At 43.9% G+C, this 20508-nt stretch overlaps 1 protein-coding gene across 15 annotated transcripts in view; it reads right to left on the minus strand.

The window, feature by feature from the left end:
- Positions 1 to 20508, minus strand: part of LOC122544514 (basement membrane-specific heparan sulfate proteoglycan core protein-like) — a 172520-nt gene that overhangs the window by 18766 nt on the left and 133246 nt on the right. For 9 of the 15 annotated variants that reach the window (XM_043683770.1, XM_043683769.1, XM_043683762.1 and 6 more), the window contains exons 1-3: positions 2782 to 3490; positions 1777 to 2022; positions 113 to 379 (exon numbers count right to left, since the gene is read on the minus strand). In XM_043683770.1, coding sequence (XP_043539705.1) covers positions 113 to 379; positions 1777 to 2022; positions 2782 to 2893 — 625 coding nt within the window. In that variant the 5' untranslated portion in view covers positions 2894 to 3490. The other 6 variants (XM_043683765.1, XM_043683763.1, XM_043683764.1 and 3 more) reach the window with 6 other exon arrangements.

Raw genomic sequence — 20508 nt, forward strand, 5'->3', positions numbered from 1 at the left:
CTGCCCTCGAGTCCCCATAACTGGGAGAGTCCTGTTAAAAGCAGCTTACACAGACATGGCATAAAACCATCAAAACATTTTTTGGCAATAGCTAGACAAAAGAATGACCAACCTGATACTGTGATGTTTAGTTCATTCGAAACCCACTTTTTATAGCCAATTTTTAATTCACACCGATAAGATGCTTCATCTGAATACGCTGCACTTTCTATGGTCAGTGACCCGTATGTAGACTGTTTTATTAACCCATTATTTCGATACCATCCGAAATGATTACGTCCTCTCAGGTTCTGGGGTCGGGTCCAGCAGCTCATTTCAATCCTCTCATTTCTCAGAGCATGTTCAGGATTGGCTTCCAGAGTTAGCACTTCATCAGAAACTGCCAAAGCAAAACGACACTAAATCAGCTTGGAATGCAAATTACATTTGATAGTTGAATGTTGTGGATTCCAACACCGGGAAGGGGATGTTAGAGCTGCACGGGACATTGATGATGCGCGGCTGGAACACTGTGTACAGTTCCAGTCTCCACACGACAGGAAGGATTTTATTCCACTAAGGGGGGATATAGAGGATAGTCCCAGGATATTGCCTACGAGGAACAACTTTAGTGATGAAGAGAGGGTGAATAAGTTCATGTTGTTTTCTTTCGAATAGAGAAGGTTGAGGGGTGTCCTGATAGAGCTGTGTAAGTTTATGAGGAATATGGATAGGGGGGATATGAAGCAGCTGTTCTACTTAGTCGAAGGGTCAATAACAAGGGGGCTATCACTTCAATTGAAAGGCAGGAGATTTGGGGGGAATTCGAGGATTATTTCATCTCGAGGGTTAATAGGTATGAAGGACCAAGCCTCAATAACCCTCTACGGTAAAGAATTCCACAGATTCAATCCCCTCAGAGATGAAATTCCCCCTCACCTCCATCTTCAATTGGCAACCCCCTTTATTTGAGAGGATGCCCCTCTGGTCCAGACTCTCCAAAACAAGTTCCGCATCTCCTTTCCAAGTCTCTCTACGATTATTCAACAAGATCAGCTTCTGTTCTTCTAAATCTACTCAATCTACTCAAATTCTCGTCATGTGGAATTACTAACCCCTAGCCTAATCTTGTGAAAGTTACTGACCAAAAAAAAGACGTTTGAGCAGTAAATCATGCTGAAACGTGTATTGGGCTGAAAATTGGTTTGTAGTTAAAGAAAATACCGTGTGTCGTTCATTATCACTTATCAGAAGGATGAGGAGACGCTAGAGAGGGTACAGAAATGTTGCCTCGTTGGGAAAGTATTAACAATGAGGAGAAATTGGACAAACTTGGTCTGTTTTCATCTGAACAATAGTGAGTGAGGGACAACTTGATGGGAGTTTACAAAATTATGAGAGGCATCGATGGAAGTCTTGTTTTTCAAGGGTACAATATATCAATTACTGGGGGACATGGGTTTCAGGTGAAGGGGGGAAATTTAAAATAAATGGAAGAGGCAAGTGTTTTACCACATAGAAAATGGTAAGTGCCTAGAATGGCTTTTCAGAGAAGGTGGTGAAGGTAGATACTATAGCTACGTTTAAGAGGCCTGCGGACAGATATCCAAACAGACAGAGGATAACGGGGTATGAACAGCCTCGAGGTAAAAGGTTGACAAAGGCATCATGTGTCAGTACAGTCTTGGTGAGTTGAAGGGCCTGTTCCTATGCTGTACTATTCTTTATTCTTTGAACACTGCAAGCTCCACTTACATGTAAAATTTTCAAAATAAATGAGAGTCAAAGTTCACTTACCTGTGACGACAACTTCAACAGTTTCACTCTTTTTCCATGGAGTGGATGTCATACAGTGATAAGACCCACCGGTTTCACTGTCGACGGGTTCTTCGTAAATATTACTCTGTGTGGAATCGAAATATTGTTTATTTTTGAACCAATAAATAACTCGTCCTTTATCTGTTGCACATTCCAGTTTTAAAGTCCCTCCTTCTTTTAAGAAACCAGTTGCAGGATTTATGTAAAGCACAGGCCTTCGAATAGCTGAAAAAAAGGAGTAAGTTTATGAATCCTATAATTGCATTTTTATGATCTCTCACTGCTATAAGCCTCAATGTCCCCAGTATACAGAGCTCTAGTTCGAGTTGGTTATCTGACCTAACAGTACAGTCCAGACAATAAGACCTAAACGGGATGAATGTTGGTGGTACCTGACGTTGGTTTGCTTCTAGTATCGCCTCTGCGTCACCAACCATTTAAGTAGGTATATATATATATACATATATTTCTTTTCTCTCAAAGGGCCTAAAGCTGATAGAGACCAGCAGATCTACTGTTTGGAAGAGTTAACCGCACAGTTTATATTTAGTCTTAATGTAGTCAGCTGGATAACAACATGAAACCAATTCTATGATATGCAACACTTTAACCACAACTCAATTTGATCTGTTGGCCTCAACTGAAAAAAAAACGGATTTTTACTCTGTGTTTTCCAGAAGACGTTCTCAGCCCAAAGCAAAGTGTGCAGTACCAGACAATAATCTCCCCAATGCTAGAACATTTAACCATTGCCCCTTGACCTTAAATGGTGCTACCGTCACTGCATCCCTCTACTCTCAACATCCTGGAGTTTCCTATTGACTAGAAACGCATCTGGATTCATCATGTTAATAGAGTTGTTGCAAGAGCAGATCAGAAGCTGGGAATCCTGCAATGAGTAACTCATCTCCTGATTACCCCGACAAAGCCTGTCCACAATCGACAAGGCATAAATTAGAAGTTTGATGGAGTACTCCCACTTGCCTGGATGTGTGCAGCTCCAAGAACAGAACAAAGACTGTAGAACATTACAGTCCAATACAAGTCCTCCAGCCCTCGGTGTTGTGCCAACCTGTGAAAACAATCTGATCTCCATTTATCTTACACTATTCAATTTTCATCCATATGGTTATCTAATGAGAGTTTAAATGCCCTTAAATTTGGCGAGTCTACGACTGTGTGATCCCCACCTCTAGTACTCCCTGACTAAAGAAACTACCTCTGGCATCTGTCCTATATGTACCAATATTAAATTTATAGCTATGAACCCTCATGCCAGCCATCACCATCCAAGTAAGCTTAACATCATCATGGCCAAAGCAGCGCCACTTCATTGGCACTACAAACATCCACCACCAACTCTCGAATGCATTGCAGAAATTCATCAAAGGTACTGAGACAGCACATTCCAAAGCTCGGACCACATCAATCTCGCAGGAAGAGGGCAGCAGACGCATGGGAACCACCACCTGCAAGTTTCCCCTGAGCCACCCAACATCCCACTCGAAAATATACTGGCCATTTCTTTAATGTTGCTAGTGTCAAACACTTGGAATTCCCTACCTCAGGACATTGTTGGTCTTTGTTAGCCGCAGGGACCTCATCGGTTTAAGAAGACAACTCAATACCACGTTTTCAAGGGGGCAACAAGAGATGGGGCAATAAATGCTGGGCCCATGTCGCACAAATGAATGAAATTTCACGAGTTGAAAGTCTCTGAGGTTTAAACTGAACTGCAGTTTTCTTTGAAGACTTGCACCCTCTAAAGTAGCAAAATTTATAGATACCTTTGAGTTCACAGTAAGTCATCAGGTGCTGTGTTTGAGAGCCTGAAAGTAACAAAGGGATAGAGAGTGAGAAAGAGAGAGGAATCCTTCCAATTCTGCAGTTACAAATCCATCAACTTTCTCTCTCTTTCTCACTCTCTTCCCAAATGCATAAAATACACTTCCTTTGAATATTCCTGGATCTGAGCATATTTTCATTTCCCTAAACTGGATAACCCCTAAACAACTTTCATCTCAATAAGGGAAATTTTCAAAAAGGTGTAAATACAGATCTGAATAACTGATTCCAATAATTTTGATGATATGGGTTTGTTTCAGTCAAACAGAATAATTAGATAAGACTGATGGCTGATGCAATTTTAACATCCAAAGAATCCACTGTGGAATTGTGGTTGGTGAAGATGGTAAATAAGAAAACACAGCCTTGGGAGCACTCTATCAATCAAGAAACTCATTCCAATATGCATCACAGAACTGAATCTGCCAAGGCAAGTCCAATGAACAAGTTTGGGCTTGACACAGCAAAATGCCTCATACAAGCTGATAGCCATTGGGAAGTTAAAATATTCAGTGTGAGCTCAAACATACTAACACCATAGCATCAGTTTGAGATCCTGGATCCTCATGAGTGTGTGGATGAATTTACCCATCCTTGCCTACCGGTGGAGAGTATGCTTGATAGAACTACGTGCCACATACAGGTTAGAGGTGGAAAGGTGGACATGCCTTTGATCATAAGAAATAGAAATAGTAGGCTGTTTGATGATTCACCATACTTCACGTCCACTTTTCTGCCCTTTCAACCATTACCTTTGACTCTCCTAATGATCAAGAATTGAGCTCTCTCAGCCTCAATTACACTCAAGGACTCTACCTTCACAACTCTCTGTGGCAAGGAGTTCCAAGTGCTGACAACCCTCTGAGAGAAGAAAGTCTTCCTCATCTTAATTGGTGTCCCTTTATCCTGAGACTGTACCCTTAGATACTAGAATCTCCCATGAGGGGAAACATCATCTCAGTATTTATCCTGTAAAACTCCTCAAGAATCCAATAAGTTTCAATGAGATCACCACTCGCTCTTCTAAATTCCAATGAGTAGAGTACCAACAAACCCTCCACACCGGGAATCATTTTAGTGAACCTTCTCTGAATTGCCTCCAATGAAATGATATATTTCATTTAATAAGAGAAGCAAAACAGCTCCAGTGCTCAAAAAAAAGTCTCATGAGCACCTTGTACATTTGCAGAAAGAGTTCCCTATTCTCTTTCAACCCCTTTGAAATAAGGAGCAAGATTCCCTTTGCACTTCCTGATTACTTGCTGCCCCTGCTGTGTGTTAATTTTCTGTTTTTAATACACAAAATTCCGGCCCCCACCAAGTCCATTTCTGGTGCAGCTCTCTGTAGTTTCTCTCCATTTAAATAATATTCTATTCTCCCTTCCAAAATTATCGTAACTTTGTATTTTCACAAACATCTTGTTTCAAATCTCATGCTCATTTGAAGTATTGTGATTAACTTAAATTTTGGTACAGATTTACTGAATGGACTGTGTCGGATGTGACTAAGTCAAAAAAAAAGCCATTAGTCTTCATTATAACTGGTGGAGCACCCATATGGGAGAAGGTTTGAAAATGATTCCAGTGCCCGATCTTTCAGAGGATATCCCTAACTCCTGATCAGGAAGACTGGGATCAAGTCTAATTTGATGCATGATTGGAAAAGGTCACTGAAAGGACGTGCATAGCATGGCTTGAAATTTGTAAATGTTTATCCAAAAATTAAAGTTCCCTCTTACCTTGGGTGATTCCAAACAGAGCAAGATTCACTGGAAAACAAAAGGGAATTGAAATAAATGTCATTATTTTTGCCAGTGTCCTAGAAATTGCAAGTAAATACAACGTCAAAGCAATGTAAGAGGAAAAACAGCAGTGAAGCAGCACGTGTCCTGTCTGTAACTCAATGGGAACTATTGACTGTTCAATCCTATCGACGAGGAGGCAGAAATATAAATTGATATGAAGTGCATGATGACCCGATTGGTTTCTCATTCATGTATCAATCCAACTGCAGATGTTGCTTTGTAACATTCTACCAACTATTTATACCTTCGTTTGCCCCTCCTGTTTTCTCTTCGCTTTGTTTGCCATTCCCTGTGCCATTCTTCTGAGTTAAGAAGATTTTTCTTTAAAGATTATGGGAAAATTATGGCAAAAGGATTCAAGTTTCTTTGGCTTTGCATTTTTTGCCTCACCGAGATCCTTAGAAATCCCCAAAGTCAGCCAAGACTTATCAATGACCTCCATACTGACGCTTCTAATTCAGAGACAAGAGGCTGCGTTACAGCAGGGCTTCCTTTGGAACATATCTGAAACGATTCCAGATGTTTCCGCAACTTCTGCTGCATGCTAAGTCACTTCACAAGGGAGCTAAGACTTTCTTCAATCTAAAGTCAGAGCCGAAGAAGTGTACATTTCTGAAAAAGGCCTATTGACCAATCAAGTCTGCGCTCATCAAAAACAACCACCTCACTATTCGCTAAGCCCATTTCTTTCCCAGCATTTGGTCCACAGATCTGGAATCACGAGTTGGCATCTGATTTTTTTCTTGAACGTGATGAGGGTTTCTGCCTCTCCCTCCCTGACAGTGAGTTCCAGATTCCTACCACACTTTGACTGAAAAAGTGTTTTCCTTCCGTCACCCTCTTAACTTCCTGCCACTTACCTTCAATATATATTTCCCAACCCCAATCATTAATCTCTTTGTCAAGAGGAAAATGGTTTCTCCTGTCTACCCGAATTATGCCCCCGTACATGTCATTACACACACACACACACACACAGGAACTTCAATTATCCGAACGAGATGGGCGGGCACTATTTCGTTTGGATAATTGATTGTTCGGTTAGTTGACTAAGTGCCTTTCCTCTGCTCCCTGTTCAGGAAACTGCAGCAGCATACCGCGCACGAATCCCGCCCCCAAAATCGGACCCCGCCCCGCCCACAACCTCGTCCAACACTGACCCCTGCCCGCCCCAACCCTGTCCAACACCGCCCCCGTCCAACACTGCCCTCTCCCTCCCGTCCAACACTGCTCCTTGCTCCGTCCAACACTGCCCGTACCGTGCCCTCATCCAACACCATCCACAGCCCCTTCCACTCCCGCCCCTGTCTAACACAGCCTCCTGCCCGCGCCCCATCCACCCCCGCCGGCCTCAATCCAACACCAGTCCCCGTCCACCCCGCCCTGTCCAACACTGCCCTCAACCGCACCCCAAACCCGTCCAACACCAGCCGCGCCTGTGCCCCTGTCCACCCCCTGTCCTCATCCTTCTCAATTCCATCCAGCACAGACTCGGAGTCCTCAACCGTTCCTCATATGACAAGCCCAGGATCCCCAGGATCATTCTTGTGAACCTCCCCTGTAACCTGTTCAACGCCAGTACATCCTTCCTTAGATACGGGGCCTAAAACTGATCACCAGGTTCAAAATGTGGTCTGACCAAAGCCTTACACAGCCCCCCAGCCCACACTACCGTGCAGCCCCTGTCTACCCCCGCCCCCTCTCTAGGGCAGCTGAACTGGACATCAACAATAAGACTGCTGCTGCAACTACCTTTGTGGGGTAAGTCTCCAAATAGCAAATGCACTGCCATAGCCACATACACACAACTTTTTACTGCACCGTTTTGACAGTTTCCACATTTGCCCTGTACGGGACAATGTTGAAGAGAGTCTCTGGAAAGGTGCGAGGGGGGGAGGTGGCGGGGTGGGGGGCGAGGGTGCACCCCTCTGTAGAACTCCAGAGAAAATGTGAGGAGAGTGAGAGGGTGGGATGTCAGTCAATTGGAGACGGTGTCTGTTTAATCACTGTAAAAAAAAGACATGATCGCTGTTGGAAACACGCCTTTACTGTAATGTTTCTATCGGGACCTCGAGATCTCCTTAGGATAATCTGATATTCAGATAATTAATTCAGATAATCGAAGTTCTTCTGTATATCAGATTATCCGAAGCAGATCTCGAGGTCCTGATACAAACAGTACATCAAAAAGCTGTTTCAACCCTGAACGTGTCTTTTGTTTACAATGGATTCACTGAAATGCTGCAGAGAACAGTCCTTGGACATTGATGGGAGCCCAGGCATTGTCTCAAAGTGACTGGGCTACTGCCCTCTCTATCTTCCCCAAACGTTTCCCAAGGGTTCTACATAGTGGTGAACTTTAACACCCCCCCCCCCCCCCTTCCCCAGGTATTCTATCTAACATTGTCCTGTACAGGGCAGAGGTGGAGCTTGTCAAAACGTTGCATCTGCCTGTGTTTGTGTGTGCTATTTGGAGACTTATCTCACAAAGGCGGCTGCAGTCTTACTGCTGGTGGCAGTGCAACTGCCCCGGAGGGGGTGGGAGGCTGACAGGGGCAGGTGGAGCACTAGGATGGGGCACGGACGTGGGTCAGATGGTGGGTGGAGGCAGATCGGGGGCAGGGGGAATGCTGGACAGGTTTTTGTTGGCTGGCTGCGGGGGCGGTGTTAGACGGGGTTGGGATGGGGCCCACGCACGCTGGGCTGCTCCACAGGGTGTTCTGCAGTCTCCTGAATGGGGAGAAGACTTGACAGAAAAATCTGAGCACCAGAGGAGGTGCATTGAATCGATTAACCGAATAATCAACCATCAGAACAGCATACAGCCCAGCCAACGCATGTGGATAATCGAGGTACACACACACACACACACACACACACACACACATATATATACATATGTGTGTGTGTGTGTGTGTGTGTGTGTGTGTGTGTGTATGTATGTATACACAAACAGGCACGTAATGTTTCCCACCTCTTTTCTGAGGAAAGCAAACCAAGTCTGTTTAATTTCTCTCAATCACTTAAATTCTCTAGCCCCCAAGATGACTTTCTGGTAAATCTCCTAACGTTGATGTAAAGAGATGGCATTTCCATTCACTGCTCAGTGACTTATGTCACCCCTCTATATTGTTGTGAGATTTGTGGGATTCTGAAATTCTGCTGATCCATCTATGTCCTGACAGTTTTAGATCATAGTGCATGTGTGCGTCTAACTTGTGTCCCTTTCTGAGAAGATTGAATGATATTCCACAAAGCTGGATCAAAGGACAATAACTTGAAATGTTCATTCTTTTCTCTTCCTTAGCCCCTCTTTCTCGCTTTCTCGAGAAATGCTATCATCCAAGCTCCCATCTTTTTTCATTCCCGATTTCTGCCAATTTTATTTTTCTGTTGGCCACAGTAATTAGCTCCCACTTTCCTGGAACTGAGAAGGAAGTGTAGTGTATCTGCCGCAGAATGTAACCTAAAATGACCGGAGAAAGGGAAGGTTTGTCAGGGGCAATGTTACTCTATCATACACACTTACAGAGGGTCAGAAGCAAGGAGCCCTCTTTCTCGCTTTCTCGAGAAATGCTATCATCCAAGCTCCCATCTTTTTTCATTCCCGATTTCTGCCAATTTTTTTTTTCTGTTGGCCACAGTAATTAGCTCCCACTTTCCTGGAACTGAGAAGGAAGTGTAGTGTATCTGGCGCAGAATGTAACCTAAAATGACCGGAGAAAGGGAAGGTTTGTCAGGGGCAATGTTACTCTATCATACACACTTACAGAGGGTCAGAAGCAAGGAGATTAGTGACATTTCTGACGCGGTTTTGTAGTACAGCAGTTTCCAACTCAGTGTGACCTGTTGCCAGCTACATCAATGCCTTCTCTCTCACATTTACCTGTAACAGAAGGAGATAGGTTCAGAAACATCAAATGGAAGCAGCTCTCTCTATACACTTCAAACATTTCCAACTAATTAATGCCACTTACAGGAACAGCAGTAGGCCATTCAGCCCTTTGGAGCCTACTCTACCATTCAACGCCTGACCTGTGGCCGAGCTCCATATATCTGCCTGCCCCCTATCCCCTTCATATTGCTGCGGAAGAAACATTGACGAACTCAGAATGGAAAATAACGACTGATCCACCATCCAATGGCATTTATGGAAGTGAGTTCCAATCACCTCCCACCCTTTCTGTGGGAAGCACTTCCTAACATTTCTCCTGCATGTTCCATTCCTAAATCTCAGAATATGTCCTCCCCATTTCTGGTATCGCCAACCAGTGGACACAGTTTCTCTTAATCCATCCTATCTTTTCCTGTCAATATCTTCAATCGGATCGCCCCTCAACACTTTAAATTCTGGAGAAAACAGGTCTCATTTGCGTAATCTCTCCTCATAATTTAATCCCTGAAGTCCAGGTCCCATTCTTGGCAACCTAACTTGTACTCTCTCCAAGGCGAATCCATCCTTCCTAGCATTGAGTTGAGACAGCAGTGCTCCCATTGTCCAACAATCGCTAGAGATTCGATAGATCTGGCAGCACTTGTCGGGAGTGTCTGTGTCTGTGTGTGTGAGGGAGAGAGAGAGAGAGAGAGAGAGAAACAGAATTAATTTTATAAACACAGGAAATACTGGAGAAATGCAACAGATCTGGCATCATATTTGGGGGGAGGGAATGAGAGAGAAGGCAGGGTAAGGTTACAGCTTATGAACACAGGAAGTGTTGGAGAAACTCAGCCAGTCTGGCAGCATTGGCGGGGAGTGTGCGAGAGAAGCAGAGATAATGTTTAGATTTGATTACTTACAGTGTGGAAACAGGCATTAGGCCCAACAAGTCCACACCGACCCGCCAAAGCGCAACTCACCCAGACCCATTCCCCTATATTTACTCCTGCGCCTAACACTATGGGCAATTTACCATGGCCAATTCACCCAACCTGCACATGTTTGGACTATTGGAGGAAATTAGAGCACTCGGAGTAAACCCACGGGGAGAATGTGCAACCTCCACACAGTCAGTCGCCTGAGGCGGGAATTGAACCTGGGTATCTCGCACTGGGAGGCAGCAGTGCGAACCATTGTGCCGCCGCCGTGCCACCCACGGTTTATAGTTTATAAACATAGGAAGTATTGGAGAAACTCAGCCCGTCTGGCAGCATTTGTGCGGAGTGTGCGAGAGAAACAGAGATAATGTTATAGTTTATAATACGGGAAGTGCTGGAAAAACTCACTAGGTTGGGCAGCATCTTGGAAAGAAAGAGAAACAACTATGGGATGAATACAAGCAAATGAGACTAATATAGTTCGTGAAACTTGTTTGGGATGGCTGAGCTGGGGTGAAGTATCTGTTTCTGTGCTGTAGGACGCTATGACTACAGTCCCTGTCGCTCTCCAGACTCAGAGTCTTACATGGTCATTGGGAATATTGAAGCAGATTGAGGACCGAAATAATGGGTCTGTTTCAGATTCCCTTGCCCATTGCCTTCACTGCTTAGGAGACCAGAGAGAATATGCTAACAAATTCTCTCTGACCGTTGGCTCCAAAACAGAGAGACACAGGAAGCTTCCCACGTTTCATGGCACTCATATGGACACCCATCCAGACTACCGCCTCCCCGAGAAGGAAATCCACATCAGCTCTGCAAGGCTTTTAGAATGAGCTTTATCAACGTTCAGCAGGCATCCCGAGGCAGATTACACCTCTGCAGCTGTAAGTGATATATTGTCACGGATCTTTCTGCCTTTAAACCAGCAACATCTGCAACTAAAATAGAATTCACTGATAAAAGTAAACGAAAGAAAATCGTGCAACCCACCAAAACACAGAATCTGTCCATCCCCCCGCCAATCCTAATACATATCTGCTTTATATCTCTATTTCCCTTTCACCACAATTAACAACCGATTTGTTCTTTGTACCACCACTGACCTGTTCCACTATCGAGAGTATTACAAACACTGTTTTTTCCCAGCCTTTCAGTTATGAAGAAGAGCCACTGGATTCGAAATGTTATCTCTGTTTGTCTCTGAGCTTCTTCAACACTTTCTGTGTTTATAACCAGTAATATGGAACAGTACCGCACAGGAACAAGCCTTTCAAACATCACAACAAAGGAAACTGAGCCATTCTGCATGTCCTTGGTGCATATCCCTCCATTCCGTGAATTTCCAAATGCTGACCTAAAACAGCGCTTATGAAACACCATCCCTGGAAATGTGGTTCACACTCCTACAACTTTCTGTGTAAAAACAACTCGCCCCGTACATCTCCTTTGAACTTCCCTTCTCTCAACTTAAATGTATACACCAGTATTAGACATTTTAACTTTAAGGAAAAACGATTCTGATGATCAATGCTTTCTAAGCAAAACTTAATTTTATAGACTTCTATCATTTTCCCCCTCAGCCTCTGCCGCACCAGACGAAACAATCCAGGTTTTTCTAGCCTCTCATTATCGTTGATGCTGTCCTTTCCAGGCAGAATCCTCGTAAATCTATTCTGTATTCTTCCAAATCCTCCACATCCTTCCTGTAATGTCGTGATCAGATTTGAACACATACCCTAAGTATGGCTTAACTAATGTCTTATGGAGCTGCAATTTTACACCCTGACTCTTATACTCATTCATGCCATTCAATAAAGGCAAGAATGTCGTACGCTTTCTTTACCACCCTATCTACTTGCATGGCTATTTTCAGTGACCTATGGACTTGATCCTTCTTTACATCAGAGCTGGACGATTAAGTGGATATTTTATTCTTAACGTTTGATCTCCCAAAGCCTCATATTTACAAGGATTATCCTTCATCTGCCATTTCTCTGCCCATATCTGCAAACGATCTGTATCCCATCCATAACTCCACCAACACAAACAGCAGAGATCCCTGTGAAACACCACTAATGATGGACCTCTAGGCTGAAAACCACCTTTTCACCATTACCCTCTGTCTTCTTTGGGCAAGCCAAATTTGAATTCAAGCCGCTAAGTAATTGTGGATCCCATGCATCTGAATCTTCTGGATAAGCCAACCAAGAGGAGCCGTGTCAGATGCCTTACTAAAACGTATGGAAATAGCACCCACAGCTCTACCCTCATCGATCACCTTCCTCCCCTCCTTGAAAAATTCAATCAAGTTAGTAAGACATGAGCTGCCCTGCACAAAATCATACTGACTGCCCCACATTAAACTGCGCTTTTCCAAATATGCACAAATCCTTTCCATAAGAGTTGTCTATAATAGCTTCCCCACCACTGATGTGAGAATTGCTGGTCTATGGTTTCCTTCATTATCACTATTTTCCTTTTTTAACAAAGGAACAACATTAGGTACTTGCCAGTTCTCTAGACCTCTGCATTGCCTCGCGAGGATACAAAGATCTTAGCCAAGGCCCCAGAAAACTCTCTCTATTACGTCTGTCAATAATATGGGGTAGATACCATCGGGCCTTGATGTCGATGCCATCGGGCCCTGAGGACTCATCCACCTTAATGCTTTCAAGAGACCCACATCACTTCTTTCTTGATCTCAACATGCTGTAGTTAATTAGTGTGCTCCACACAAATCTCACTATCCTACATATAATTTTCCTGGGTGAATACCAATGTTCATTTAGGATCTCACCCACACAGTCTGCCTCCAAACACAAGTGCCCTCCTTTTACCTTGATTGGTCCTATCTTCTCCCTCATTATCCTCTGTTTGTAATGAGACCTGTTGCGTTTCCGCAACATTTTCTGTGTTCTGTGTAACGTTAACTCTGTTTCTCTATCTCTCTCTCACTTCTATTTTTGTTTATTCAATTGCTCATACTCACACTCGCTATTCAGAAAGTAACATTGTGACATCACCAATTTGATGGTAACAATTATTAGACACAGTCTAAACGTATTGATCTGATATTTCTATACTGTGCTACTGACCCATCTGGTTTTATTTTACAGCACAGAACACTTTTAATTATAAGTGGTCGGACAGACAGTCCTGACACGAGACCAGGAATGCGATGATGTGAATTGCAGTATTCATTAACAAAAAAAGAGACCGTGGGGGATGCTGGAGAAAGCAAGCAAAAACAGAAAGTACTGGAGAAACTCAGTAGGTCTGGCAGCATCTGTGGAGAGAGAGAGAGAGAAAACGAGTTAACGTTACAGATTGCAAACACAGAAGATGTTAAAGAATCTCAGCAGGTCTCGCAGCATGTGTGAATAGAGGCAGAACAGAAATAACGTTACAAATTATAGATACAGAAAGTACTGGAGAAACTCAGTAGGTGTGGTAGCGTTTCTGAATAGAGACACTACAGAACTAATGTGACAGACTATAGACAAAGGAAGTCCTGCAGAACCTCAACAGGTCTGTCTGCATGTGTGAATAGAGACAGAACAGAGATAACATTGCAGTTTATAAAGACAGAAATCACAGCTGTTGTGTGTGACCAACCTTCTGCATACACGAAAAGGTCGGTGAAAACATCTGTAGGAAACTGCAGATGCAGAAACACCGATCTGCTAGGTAACTGAAGCATACCCTCCCCACTCTTACATTCAAATCCCGTCACAATGAACCGGAACATACCACGAGCTTTCCTGAATGCGATGTAGCTTCACACCAACCTTCCATCCTTACAGAACCAACTGCCCGGAATGTGCTGATTTCCCAACTGGGAGTCTCTCAGAAAGTTAAATGTTTTTGTTGTTTGATTCTGAATGAGAAAAAGGAACTGCAGTGACAGATTGATCAGCTGCATCGCTTTTTTGATGCAGTTATCACTCAGTGTTCCAGTCAGTCCCCGCTCCCTGGGGGGCACTGAAAACAGCACGAGTGCTAGAACCATTTTAAACAAAGGCCTTATGGGACAATAAGTTTCCATTCTGTAAATGTCATGTTCAGTGGAGCTCAGCGAGTGAGAGGAGGATTGCCGAAGTGAAGTTGTGTGTCTGAACGAAAGGGTAACTGGAAGTGCCGACTGATGGGTACTCATGCACAGGATACATAACAGCCTGGAGGCTTGGCTGCTTCTCACGTCTGGTGTATGAGTGGAAGGCAATGCAGGAACACAGGTCTGCTATAGATCCTTGTTCAGTAGATTAGACTGGATAATGACAACTAAATGCACCAGCATTAACAGCACCTCCGCTTGGAATACGAAGTCAACTTATTGTCTCAGTGATGAGAAACTTCACAGTGATTGAGTGCAGAGGGATCTGGATGTCCTTGTGCATGAATCTCGAAAACATAATGAAACAACTCCATGAGCCTGCTATACCATCACCAAGTCGATCTTCATTTACATGTGCATAGTCCATCACACTAACCAATCTGGCTCAGAACCCGCTCCTACAACAAACAGAATTCCTGCTACCCCTGTTTTTTTCCGCCAGTCAGGGCTCCCTGATCGAACCAGGTTAGAAGCACCAATCAGGGAACTTAGGTTCTATGAGGTTCACCTAGCTGAACCCAATCCAAACACTACTTCCCACCTTCCGTCAGTCCTGGTACATAGGCCTGTTCTTTTCCCCAGAGCTTCTTCTAGTGCATTTTAGCATAAGGTCCAGTCCTGGCAACTCTGCCTTGAATACCGATGGCTTTTACCAGTTAGTAGCCTGCTCTTGCTCGCAATGTGTGTTGGAAGAAAGTCATCATCTTCCTCAGTCGGTAACGGCGTTAAGGCTGTGCCATATGCCATGTCCATCTCATTCTGAGAGGTTTCTGCGAGGATAGACTGAAGGGGAGATCCCACAGTTTCTGACAGCCTTGCTGGATGGTCTGAGGAAGTGGAGTGTGTTTTGCTCCTGCCCAGTTTGTGAGATTGCAGCTTTAATGTGGTCCATGCTTGTTCAGGATTGCATCTCCTCCCCCACATCTCTTACCCAAGTAGAGCCATTCCCACAATTTGAACATCAAGCTTCGTTCGCTAAAGTAAACCGTCTTTTGAACATCAAGCTTCGTTCGCTAAAGTAAACCGTCTCTTCAACTTAGAGGAGTCTTGGGTCCAGCAATGAGTGCCCATGATGTCGTTTCCTTATCTCCATCAGGTCAGGGAGGATCAGGTTTAACCTGGTGTGCAGACTTCTCCCCATTAGCAGCTCTGCATTAGAGCTGTACTTGCAGCTACGTGAGGAGTGGCCCTATCACTGAAAAGGAACCAACATTAAAGAGAAAGAGGGGACTTCAGCTGCACAGGTCAGAGTCAAAAAACGTGGCACTGGAAAAGCACAGCAGATCAGGCAACATTCAAGGAGCAGAAAAATAGAGGTTTCAGGCATTTCACATTAAAGGCACATGTCCGAAATGTCGACTCTTCTGTTTTGCTTTTCCAGTGCCACACATTTTGACGATGTTTCTTTAAGCCTTCCTTCAACGTTTGGTCTGCTCTTTCTGCAAGACCACTGGATGATGGATGGTATGCTTACATGACAACTGCCATTCGCCTTGAGGAAATTGTAGTGATTGGACAAAGGGCCAGGTGAATCCCATTGAGTATGAGATTGGGGCTGTTAGTAATGACGAAGTAGGGAGCTCTAGCTGACAGATACAAACAGGACTCTCAGATGATACCCCAGAAAGCAGTCTCCTGTACTGATGCAAACACCTGTGGATATTCATTTCGGCATACTTCAGGGAATCCGTATTGAATTACAATTGCAGACATGCACAGCTCAGGTCCAGCTTTATGAAGAACAGCACCCCACCAGATTTGCGTATTAGTTTTCTATTTGAGGGATTGGGTAGTTATCCAGCTGCGAAAAGCAGTTTGTTACTGAAATATCCCACAAAGGAAAATGAACCTGTTGTGCCGCATAATTACTAATAACAGTGTTGTCCATTCCACAAATTGGATAGGTTTGATGTCTCTTTCACTTTACAGCCTCCTGATATCTGCCTCTACATTTGCAAATAAAACTAATGGCACTGGATAGGCCGTGCAGATTTATGGAATTGTTTCTTGGTCTCTTTGATCATCCCTGCAGCCTAAAGCAATGGTTTACAGCACAAGGGAGCAGAGGTGATTCCACCTTCAGGCAACTATCTGTGTGGAGTTTTCATATTCGGCCCATGGTTCCACCGGTTTCTTCCTGGTACTCTGATTTCCTGGCAGATTCCAAGGATGCACAGGTAAGTTTGAATGGCCAGACTAAATTGCTCTGTGTGTGGATTCACACTGGAAAATGAAGGGTTACAGGATGGGTCTGGGTTGGATAGATTTGGAAAGCTTGGTGTCGACTGAATAGATAAAACGTTTTTTTCATGCACTAGGAATTATATTATATAAGCTTAGAGAAATACCCGACAATATTGAATTAGGACATTACTCAAGCAGCCATTTTCCAATCTGAAAATATAAGGCCAATTAAATTGAATCTTTCTCAAACAATTTCGCCATCAAGATTGGCCCTGAGCCTTTTAGGCGGAAGTGGGTACTGCAGATGCTGGGGATTAGTGTCAAGATTAGAGGGGTGCTCAAAAAGCACAGCAGGTCAGGCAGCATCCAAGGAGCAGGAAAATCGATGTTTTGGACAAAATCCCTTCATCAGGAATGAGAGCGGGAGCCTCGAGGTGGAGAGGTAAAAGGGAACGGGCTAGGGCTGAGGAGAATGTAGTTGAGAGTGCAATAGATGGATGCAGGTGGGGTGAAGATGATAGGTCGGAGAGGAGAGTGGAGGGGATAGGTGGAAATGAAGATTGACAGGTGGGACAGTTTGCGAGGACAGTGCTCCCGATGCGGTCTCTTCTATACTGGGGAGACTGGACCTTCTTGCAGAGCACTTCAGAGAACATCTCCGGGACACCCGCACAAATCAAGCCCTCTGCCCCGTGCCCGAACATTTCAACTTCCCCTCCCTCTCTGCGGATGACATGCAGGTCATGGGCCTCCTCCACCGCCGCTCCCGCATCATCCGACACCTGGAGAAAGAATTCCTCATCATCCGCATGAGATCCCTTCAACCCCCGGCATCAATGTGGACTTCACCAGTTTCTTTATTTCTCCTCATCCCACTTTATCCCAGTTCCAACCTTCCAGCTCAGCACAGTCCTCATGACCTGTCCCACCTGTCAATCTTCCTTCCCAAGTATCCGCTCCACACTCCTCTACGGCTACCACCTTCACTACCACCTCCATCCACCTATTGCACTCTCAGCTACATTCATCCCAGCCCCACCCCCTGCCACTTACCTCTCCACCCCCGAGGCTCCAGGCTCATTCCTGATGAAGGGCTTTTGCCCGAAACGTCGATTGTCCTGCTCCTCGGATGCTGCCTGACCTGCTGTGCTTTTCAACTCTAATATGATCCGAGACTTTTCGTACAATCAGTGGTAACTGAACCACCTGCTTTTCGTAAGAGACCAGAACAGAAGTTGCACCCTTAATCTGTAACGATTAAAAGCAATGTAACTTTTCCAAATCAGCTGTAAGTGGACATGCCCAGGTGTGCAACCTCCTGGACACAAGCCTATGAGTTCTCTTATTCAATTCAGGCCGACTGTGCATCATGTGCTTTCTTTTGTCCACATACTAACAGAAACTGCAATCACTTGCTGGCCTGCATGAATACAATTTTCAAACGTGAACCATCCCCTATCCACCATCAATTACTTTAGTATGGCTTTGCAATATATCATTGCCAATTCATGCCTCTTATATCATGCACCCCTTTATTTAGCATCAGGATTCTAGCTCCTAATTCAACTACTTGGCTTTTCATCTTCATGAAGAATGCTGCCACATTATGGTCACTCTTCTCCAAATGATCTTTCCACACCAAGACTGTTAATGCATCATTTCTCATTGCAAATTTTCCCATTTAGAATAGGCTGCTTTCCAGTTGGTGCTGCAAAGTTAAAGAACCATCCCTCACTCTGTCACGCATACACAAACTCATCCACGTTTCAAGAAGGTGGATCACTACCACCTTCTCAAAGGAAACTAAGAACAGACAACAAATACTTATCCGCCAGTGACGCCCACGTCCCTCAAAGCAATTTTTAATAATACACATGCACATACTAATGGAAATACTCCCCCATTTTGTTTTGTCAAATATCTATGTCAATTAAAGCCTGAAACGTCGATTCTCCTGCTCCTTGGATGCTGCCTGACCTGCTGCGCTTTTCCAGCAACACATTTTCAGCTCTGATCTCCAGCATCTGCAGCCCTCACTTTCTCCTCGTCAATTAAAGACACCCAAGACTAAAGTTGCACCGTTATTGCAAGACTCTCTGATACCTTGCTACATGCCAAATTACAATTGTAGAAAGGCTATTGGAATGATAACCGTTATTACAAGAGGATGTGGGTACTTGAGCAGTGAAGTCTTGTTTCAAAACCACCGGACGTTGGTTAGACTGTACCTGCAGGTCTAAGTGCAGTTTGGGTTTTCTTGCCTCAGGAAAGGGGTTATTTCCATGCAGACAGAGAGCCATGAAGATTCAGCATATTTGTCTCTGGGATGGGAGGGCAATATCCAATGAAGAGACAGTGGAGAAACTGGGCCTGTGTTATCCAGGCTTTGGACGGATGGGTGATGATATCATTGTAAATAAAGTAACGTAATTTTTATAGAGACATGTTAACTATAGATTGAATATTTGATAATTGAGGGAGACTAGAACCAGGCAAGGTATTAAAATAAGTGGATTTCGGACCAAGATGAGGGTTTATTGTGTTTCGCTCGTTGGATTGTAATCCTTTAGAATTCCATACCTGCAGGGGGCGAGGATCACTCCATCACCGTATATGTTAAAGGTAGAGGCTGATAGATTTCTCATTACCAGTCTTCAACGAGATGGGGATGGAGTGTGCAAAATGTATTGTAGTGCTCGATCAGCCATGATCGTATTCAATGGGACAACATGTTGATGGGGCTGAATGGCCCACACCTGTTTCTCTATTACGCAAACAGATCCTCTTTTTTTTCTCTCAGAAATATACACAAATACTTCTCTTCCCTAACAATGAAACCCTGCTCTGAAATGCACAATTTATAGACATGTTGGCTCAAAGACTTGTTCTCTGAAGTAATGCAGTGGCTATGAAAATGTAATCATTGGTTCACAGAGATGTACAGCACGGGAACAGATCCTTTGGTCGAAATTTTCCATACACAACAGGTATCCCAAATCAATGTCATCCCATTTGCTAGTGGTTGGCCCATCTCCCTCTAACCATTCCTAATCACATACCCATCCAGATGCCTTTTAAATGTTGCAGTTGTACCAGCCTGCACCACATTCTAAGCCATCTAATTCCATACACACACCAGCCTTTGCGTGAAAAGGTTGCCAATTTAGTTCCTTCTAAATTTTTCTACTCTCATCCTAAAACTATACCTTCTAGTCCAGACCACCTCCCTCACACACACTCGCCCCCACCATATCTCCTTCGCCACCACCACCACACCAGGGAAAAGATTTCTGTTTATTTACAATGTCCATGCCGCTGATTACTTTCTAACTTTCTTAAACTCATTCCTCAGCCACTGATGTTTCAGGGAAAACAGTCCCAGCCTACTCAGCCTCTCCCAGTAGCTCAAGCCTTCCACACCCTGGCTAAATCCTTGCAAATTATTTGGGAATACTTTCAAGTTTCAGAATTTTTTTCTTGTAGGAGGGAGGTCATAGCTCAACCTTCCACACCCTGGCTAAATCCTTGCAAATTATTTGGGAATACTTTCAAGTTTCAGAATTTTTTTCTTGTAGGAGGGAGGTCATAATTGTATGCAATATTCCGAATATGTGAGTTTAGACCCCAGCTGTCCTTTGATTTGAAAATTTCAACGAATGAATCAAGCTTCATGAAAGCAAGTATTTCCAGTAAATCAATCTGATAAATATGTGTTTCTGTTAATGACAGCTTCATCGTGTTTGAATGCAACACTAGGCCTGGAAAGCAGCATTAGCAACTTTGTTTCTTTCTCGTATATTACAAGTAAGGTGGAGTCTAACTGTAGAAATAGTGCATGTAAAGGTAGATAGACAGATAGATAGATAGATAGATAGATAGATAGATAGATAGATAGATAGATAGATAGATAGATAGATAGATAGATAGATAGATAGATAGATAGAT

This window comes from Chiloscyllium plagiosum, chromosome 50, assembly GCF_004010195.1.
Source record: "Chiloscyllium plagiosum isolate BGI_BamShark_2017 chromosome 50, ASM401019v2, whole genome shotgun sequence".
NCBI classification, from domain to species: Eukaryota; Metazoa; Chordata; class Chondrichthyes; order Orectolobiformes; family Hemiscylliidae; genus Chiloscyllium; species Chiloscyllium plagiosum.